The sequence below is a fragment of the Alnus glutinosa genome, chromosome 4 (assembly GCF_958979055.1).
Source record: "Alnus glutinosa chromosome 4, dhAlnGlut1.1, whole genome shotgun sequence".
In the NCBI taxonomy this organism is placed as follows: Eukaryota; Viridiplantae; Streptophyta; class Magnoliopsida; order Fagales; family Betulaceae; genus Alnus; species Alnus glutinosa.
Window position 1 is genome coordinate 28,809,423 of NC_084889.1, and position 7,100 is coordinate 28,816,522.

The window sequence follows — 7,100 nt, forward strand, 5'->3', positions numbered from 1 at the left end:
AATTGATTCGCGAGTCTCTGTTGCGAAGAATCCATCATGGACTTCTGTCTGCTTATTGTTCTTCTTGTTTCTACTACCGTGTTGCCTGCAATGGTTTCCGGTTCCCTTGGAATCAACTACGGTCAGATTGGAGACAATCTTCCGGCGCCCGAGCACGCTGTTCCTCTCATTCAGTCCATCGGTGCCACAAAGGTGAAGCTTTACGACGCAAATCCGCTGGTTCTTGGTGCATTCGCCAACACCGACATTGAGTTCACCGTCGCGCTTGGCAACGAACGCTTATCGGAGATGCGCGATCCACTGAACGCCTTAACTTGGGTGAGATCGAACGTCCAACAATACTTGCCCGACACGAAAATTACCCGCATCATGGTTGGGAACGAAGTTCTGACTCTAGGCGACATTGCTTTGAGCGACAGCCTCGTCGCCGCCATGCAAAGCATATACGGTGCACTCGTTGCTTTAGGGTTAGACGAGAAGATCAAGGTAGGTATATTAAAAAATAAATTAAATGATTAAATTTAATCTATTTTTATCAGTTTAATTTTATAGAATAAGGGTCTATTTGAGTTTGCGATTTTAAAAAGTGCAATTTGAAAATGCATATAATTAATTAAGTTTTTGGCAAAATTATAGTTTGACCTTTAAAATCACAGTTTAGTATTTAGAATTGTGTATTTTTAAAAAGCATCCCCTTATCTGCAATTTGAAAACGTAAATTTTCTATGTTTTCAAATCGTAATTTTTTTAAAAACACACTACCAAACCATATATTTAATGTGATTTGATTTAAATTAAATCGCACTTTGTTTAATTATGAAATCGTAATGCCAAACATACTTTTAAGTAGCGTTTTAACATGATATCAAAGAAATTAGATCTACGTAAGTAATCTCTTCTTTCAATTAAATATTTTTATTAAGGGAGAGAAGACACGTGGTGACGTGAGTGAAGACGAGTATTAGAATATAGAAATCGAATAATTAAATTGTTTGTTTTTTTTTTTTTTTTAGTAGCTTAAATTTATGGCATAAGTGGTAATTTTACAGGTAACCACGGCACACTCCTTCAACGTGATCGGAAACTCCTATCCTCCATCCGCCGGAGCCTTTAATCAAGATCTAACCGGCTATATAACTGAAATCTTGAAGTTCCACAAGCAAACGGGTTCACCTTTCTGCATCAATATTTACCCGTATTTTGCATACAAGGCAAACCCAAAGGAAATTCCTCTTGCTTACGTTCTCTTTGAGCCGAACAACGGGGTTGTGGATTCGAATACCAATCTCCTCTATGATAACATGTTATTTGCGCAGATTGATGCTGTTTATTTTGCGCTATCTCTGTTGGGTTATAAGGATGTCTCTGTTTGCGTGTCGGAGACTGGTTGGCCATCGAAGGGCGACGCCGATGAGGCCGGAGCTACACGTGATAACGCAGCAAAGTACAACGGCAATTTGATAAAGATGATTGCTGAAAATAGGGTGACACCACCAATGAGGCCAGGCTCGGATTTAGACGTGTATATTTTTGCGTTGTTTAACGAAAACATGAAGCCCGGGCCAATGTCAGAGAGGAACTATGGACTGTTCAAGCCTGACACATCGCCGGTCTATTCCGTTGGACGACAGACCCCAGCAGAATTAGTTTTCAATTCATCTGGCATCAACTGCATTGCTCTAAAGCTAGCTAAAGTGATAACTTGGTCTTTATTTTATTTTATTTTATTCTTTTTGTAAAAGCAGAAGGTGAAAGTAGATCTATACATAGAAGTTTTAATGTAATCGGAGAAGGGTTTTTTTTTTTTTTTTTTTTTTTTTTTTTTTTTTTTTTTTTTTTTTTTTTTTTTTTTTTTTTGCATATTATAAGTTATAACAATAACCCAATTTTCTCCACAAGTTTATTATTAATCAATAGATAAATACTTTTTGGCATTCCAGCATCCGTTGGCATACAAGTTAACATGCTCCATTCATCCTTAAATAATCCACTTTAATTTGATTGCTTTTGGTTTCCACAACTTCTTTATATCAATTACTTAAGATCACCTGAATTACTAATTAAGAACATAATATACTAAAAAAAGGCAATCTTATTGCTAGTATAACTGTATATTATTATTATTATTATTATTATTATTATTATTTTATGAATAAGAGTTAAATTAAAGGAAAAAAATGCAAAATCAATTTACGTGGTTATACCGAATTTGCAATAAGCTCTTTAGAGTTTAAAAAGTGACTTAAAACTCTTCATAATTAATAACCATAAATGACAAATACTCCCCACCCAAAACTTCCGTTACGGTCAAAGTGTAACATTAGCACCAATAATGATACCATACGTGTCTCCTTTTTTTTGATAAGAAAAAAATTAAAAAAAATAAATAGAAGGATGAGTAAAATGTGAGTTTTGGCCGCTCACACAAAAAAATTTAGTTCCGCCCCTCCTCTTTTGGGTTCTTTTGGTGCATTTGGGTATTGAATTTTTGAAATCAGAATTAAATTCTTATTCTATTTACTAGTTTTGAGATTTGACTTCTTAAAAAAAGTTGAATAAAATATTATTTGTTTTGAAAAAGTAGAATAAAATATAATTTATTTTTTAAAAAAGTAGAATCAGAATTATGTTTTCAAAATTTCGATGTCAAACACGGTAATCCCTAAAGCCACCGTCTCTTGTACAATGCACAGCAGTAGTGTTTTATTAACGAAAAGTTTGGACTCTGAGGCTTCATTTATGATGTGGTGCTTTTGAAGAATGTACACCTTAAAGAGTGAAAAATCATTTTTTTTTTTCCTGGTAATGAGATGACCAGCTTTTTGTGCAAATAATGATGAAGCTTTGTCATAAGCTACCCAAAAGTGAAATTTGTAGGCATTATTTACTTTGTTTGTTTATACTTTATATGGTTGGTGTTCATTTTGTTCCCAAAAGTGAAACTTTATAGAAGTATCAAAACCTTCTTCCACAGGCAGAGCTGCCAAGTTTCTCTCATAGAATTCCAGCTCTCTGAGTGCCTGGAATTAGAAGGTATGGCATCCCAGAAAGCTACTATTGTGGTAGTCTGGTAGAGATTTAAAGAGCAAAGTCATGGTAAAATGATCTAATATTGTGCATCTGATTTTGCAGGGCCTCAACAACCCTTTATTGGGGCTTCAATTATAACTCTCGGAGATTCTTGGCATTTTGTGAAATTAACTTTGTCAAAAGCTTTTCTTCATAATTATGCCCTGAAAGCATGTTTGGAAGTTTCATTTTTCAGACATGTACTCCAATGGCCTGTGTGTCAAAGGCAGCAACATTTCACACTATACATTTTGAAGTACATGGGAGTACATGTATGAAGTTATTGATTAATCACCAAGGCATACACAAATTTAGAACAAGGTAGGTTTGCCATGCACTTGGTTCGAAACTTCATGTAGATGAGTGAAAATGCTTCTTGGTACTCCATCTGTGCAAAATGTTGCCAAAAACATCATAGAATACAATCTCTGCATCCAACTGGGTCAACTGGACAGACATGAAACCCTGTCCATCATAGAAGAAGTTTAGACCTTCTTTGTTATGTCCTTTAATGTCTCCCCTCCATGCCTTGGACCCAGCTCCACTAGTTAGAAATTGTATAGAGCTGCAACAAGTTTCACAGCATTAGCCAAATGCACTGCTCTCAGTTTTAACAAATGGTGCAAAAGTTACATTTTGTTTACCTGTCCGTGTCGCCGATATGCTCAAGGCAATGGTCATGGCCATTCATGTAAAAATCAACATTGTTGGCCTGCGATTTTACAATGAAACTAAATTTTTTTTAGATTCAATTAATAAATTTTCAAACCCTTTTGTTCTTCCATTGTCTATAAGAACAGAGAGAGTGACAATTTCAGTAACCTGAAGGATTGGAAGCAGCCGCCTTTTAAGTTCCTCTGTATCCCCATGATGTCCAACACTTCTGATGGCATGGTGACCAACAACAATCTTCCACTTTGCAGTTGATTTCTTCAATGCTGATTCTACATCCTGTTACAAAAATTCATAAAGAATATAGATAGTGGTCTTTATTAACATACAATTAGCGTTAAAGTATTGATTAAATGTGATATAACAAGGTATTAGAGCCAGATTTCTTGAGTTCAAACCTTGATTCCACAATTTCTATCAGTTTAAGCTTTTGAATAAGTGAGGATTTAACAATTTGAAACAGACTATCGGTAATATACCTTCAATAGGTTGGCAGTGTAAGCCTTGCGAGAGTGGATGCCCCTCCAGTCATATGTATGGCCCTCCGCATCAGTAAAGTATGCTTTGACAAAAGGAGTGGTGTCCACAAATAAAATCTCAGCTAATTCTACAAAAAAGAAGCAGATGAAGAGGAAAGAAAGCTAAATATGGTTGGGTTTCAAAAGTTTCAATGTCATTAGATAATAGATTATAGCCCTGCATTGAGATATGCTTGAATGTAAGAGCTAATTACCAGAATTCACAATAAAAGATCTGAGGCAAAGCCATCTACTATCAATTTGCCTAAGGACAGGGCTCAATTGTGCCTCTGCATTGCCTCTATAATCATGGTTTCCCAAAACTGCATAGGAATTAAATTAAATTAAATTAAATTAAATATAATTGCTCAATGCTTTGCAAATAAGTGAAAAGCAAATAGTGATTTTTCTTTTATCCATATAATCAAAGTAGTTGGTACTTGCCGCTGTACCACTGCTTCTGTAGGCTATTGGCTGTGTAGATTCTGCTAAATGACTCCTCAAATGCTGTGTCCTCTTCACTAGTCAACCCATTATCATAGAAATTATCTCCTGTGGAAACTACAAAATCTATGTCTAGCTTCCCTCCAATCCTTCCCATCTGCAAGCAAGAACCATAACAAACACACGAGTAAAAATATATTTATGCCTGCTCTGCCCAACCCACAAAGGAACAAATATAAAAGAGAAAGAAAAATTATTGGTTTTTACAAACACATAACCTTCATGAATTCAACAAAAGCTTTCCTGAGTTGTCATATATACAAATTACTCAAAACATTGGAAATAAAAAAAAAAAAAAAAAAATACAAGATTTAGAACCTGATGAGCAACTTCTGATTGGTTGAAAGCCCCTCTTCGTCCCCAGTCCCCAAGGACCAAAAAGCTAAGCGATCCATCAATCTTTGTGGGGTGTTCAAATCTTTGAAGCTCTGCAGATGTGAAGAAGAAACAGAGGCCAAAGGTAATGGCGAAGAGAAGGGACAGAGCCATGGATTTTTTATACCAAGCTGCCATCTCTCTTCAGACTTCAGAGGAGATCCAAGAGAGACCAAAGAATAAATGACTCGAATAATGTAACGAATAAAATATTTCAACAATGGAAGACTGGTAGGTATCTTTGCAACGTCTAAATGCACTGCCCTTTTATAGGCAGGAAAAAGTTGGCAAATTAAACAAGAAGATGACGAAAGAAATTAATTCCAGAATTTTAAAATATTAATTTAAATAATTAAATTAACTTTTTTCTATTGGTTTTCGAGATAATACATCTCACACACGTGAAGGAGAATATTACATGTTAATATAAATAATTAAATTCACATCAGAAATCTCTAGTTTTTTATTAGGCTTGTTAATACATAAATAAAAATCCTAGGATTTTACAAACAGAATTATAAACTTCTTGAAACAGGAATTTTTTTTTTTTTTTTTTTTAGTACATTAGATAAGAACAAGGAACAACAACATCACACCTACCAAAAAAAAAAAAAAAAAAAAAAGCAAGCTAGAAAAAAAACCAAATTCAAATGCAGAAAGACTAAAAGAAAAAAGTCAATTTTGACAGCGATCGAACCACCAACGGTCTTGATAAGAATCTTCGTTGAAGATAGTGTTGGGTGGGATCGCTGCCAACAAAACTGATTGTAACGATCCTTTATGGAAAATGTGGGTGCAACCAGGTGACACCCAAATGCAGTAACCAGGTTTAAATTTCCTAACCTAGGGTCGCTAAATTTAGGGAGAAAGAGAGAATTCGACATGTGAGCCAATCCTTGGAAGGAAAAAGAGAGGATAGACAATAACGAATATCTAATAATACCATAAAGATACGCAAGCCGCACGGATTAGGATCTCAATCATCTATAATTATTTATTCAAATTTTTAGGTGATTGTGAGAGACTACTTATAGAACCCACCTGACCAAATAAAAATTGGATTACCCAACTACTTATCCGGTTTGGTAGGTTCTATAAGTAGCCTCTCACAATCGCCTGCCCGAATTCTTTTAAATTCAGATAAATAATTATAAATGATCCTACTCAAGCCGCACACCGAATAACTTATCGTCTAAATTTTGTAAGGAAAGAAATTGATTTTGCATGAAAATGGGTTCAATAGGTACATTTGTTTAGACCAAAATATGGTTCATTCGAGAAAATATTTTCAGTGAAAAATATTTTTAGAGAAAATCACTCCCTTTCCATTTTTGATTAAGATCCCAAAAATAATATTAAAAATTATTTTTTATTATTTAGTTCGTACAATTTTTTTTTTTTCATTGTGATTATAAACTATCTAGAAACTACCCTAATTTATCCAACAATATTCAAATTATATATTATTTTTTTTTATTTTTTCTTTGTTTTGAATTTCAGTGAATTGAATTGGTTTGACAGAGAGATACGCTGCTTGTTTGATGGGCCTCCTCAGCAGCAGGGTTTGGATTTTGGAGGTTGCTGTGAAGTAATGTGGGCACTGACAAACAGAGCGCACATGCTTTGCGGTGGATAACGATTGGTTACCCACTACATCGCCGAAAAGACAATGATGAGATATATGCGAATATGCCACCGGATAATTGGTCGGAATACGGATCCTGTCGAAGAGCCCATAGAATATTCGGAGCTCAACAGTCACACTTCTTCATTTTTCTCTTTTTGGTTATAATTTTTAAATTATAATCGTCTACAATTATTTATTTAGTAGGTAAAAAATTTAGACAGATGATTATAAGAAATTATTTATGAGATACGTCTGACCGAGCAAGTGATTGGACAACTTAATTTTTATTTGGTCAGGCGAATCCTTTAAGTAGTTTGGCAAGATAATTGTAGACT

The 7,100-nt window shown here is 34.7% G+C and overlaps 2 protein-coding genes across 2 annotated transcripts; one reads left to right on the plus strand and one right to left on the minus strand.

The window, feature by feature from the left end:
- The first annotated feature begins 23 nt into the window (after positions 1-23).
- On the plus strand, positions 24-3,168 carry LOC133866278 (glucan endo-1,3-beta-glucosidase 11-like). The gene is made up of 3 exons (XM_062302806.1): positions 24-486; positions 1,050-1,694; positions 3,133-3,168. The coding sequence occupies exons 1-3, from the start codon at positions 37-39 to the stop codon at positions 3,166-3,168; spliced, it is 1,131 nt and encodes a 376-aa protein (XP_062158790.1). The 5' UTR covers positions 24-36.
- Positions 3,169-3,202: 34 nt separating this feature from the next.
- Positions 3,203-5,377, minus strand: LOC133865989 (purple acid phosphatase 17-like). Its single transcript, XM_062302534.1, has 7 exons — positions 5,082-5,377; positions 4,704-4,860; positions 4,475-4,582; positions 4,221-4,348; positions 3,892-4,020; positions 3,714-3,781; positions 3,203-3,634 (listed from the first exon to the last, which is right to left on the minus strand). The coding sequence occupies exons 1-7, from the start codon at positions 5,274-5,276 to the stop codon at positions 3,421-3,423; spliced, it is 999 nt and encodes a 332-aa protein (XP_062158518.1). The 5' UTR covers positions 5,277-5,377; the 3' UTR covers positions 3,203-3,420.
- Between the last annotated feature and the right edge of the window lie 1,723 nt (positions 5,378-7,100).

Coding starts and splice junctions, on each gene's coding strand:
- LOC133865989 (XM_062302534.1), bottom strand. CDS start 5,276: ATGGCAGCTTGGTATAAAAAATCCATGGCTCTGTCCCTTCTCTTCGCC. Junction 4,349..4,474: donor ATCTTTTATTGTGAATTCTG/GTAATTAGCTCT, acceptor TCTTTTTTGTAG/AATTAGCTGAGATTTTATTT. Junction 3,635..3,713: donor CATATCGGCGACACGGACAG/GTAAACAAAATG, acceptor AACTTGTTGCAG/CTCTATACAATTTCTAACTA.
- LOC133866278 (XM_062302806.1), top strand. CDS start 37: ATGGACTTCTGTCTGCTTATTGTTCTTCTTGTTTCTACTACCGTGTTG. Junction 487..1,049: donor GGTTAGACGAGAAGATCAAG/GTAGGTATATTA, acceptor GTAATTTTACAG/GTAACCACGGCACACTCCTT. Junction 1,695..3,132: donor TTGCTCTAAAGCTAGCTAAA/GTGATAACTTGG, acceptor CTGATTTTGCAG/GGCCTCAACAACCCTTTATT.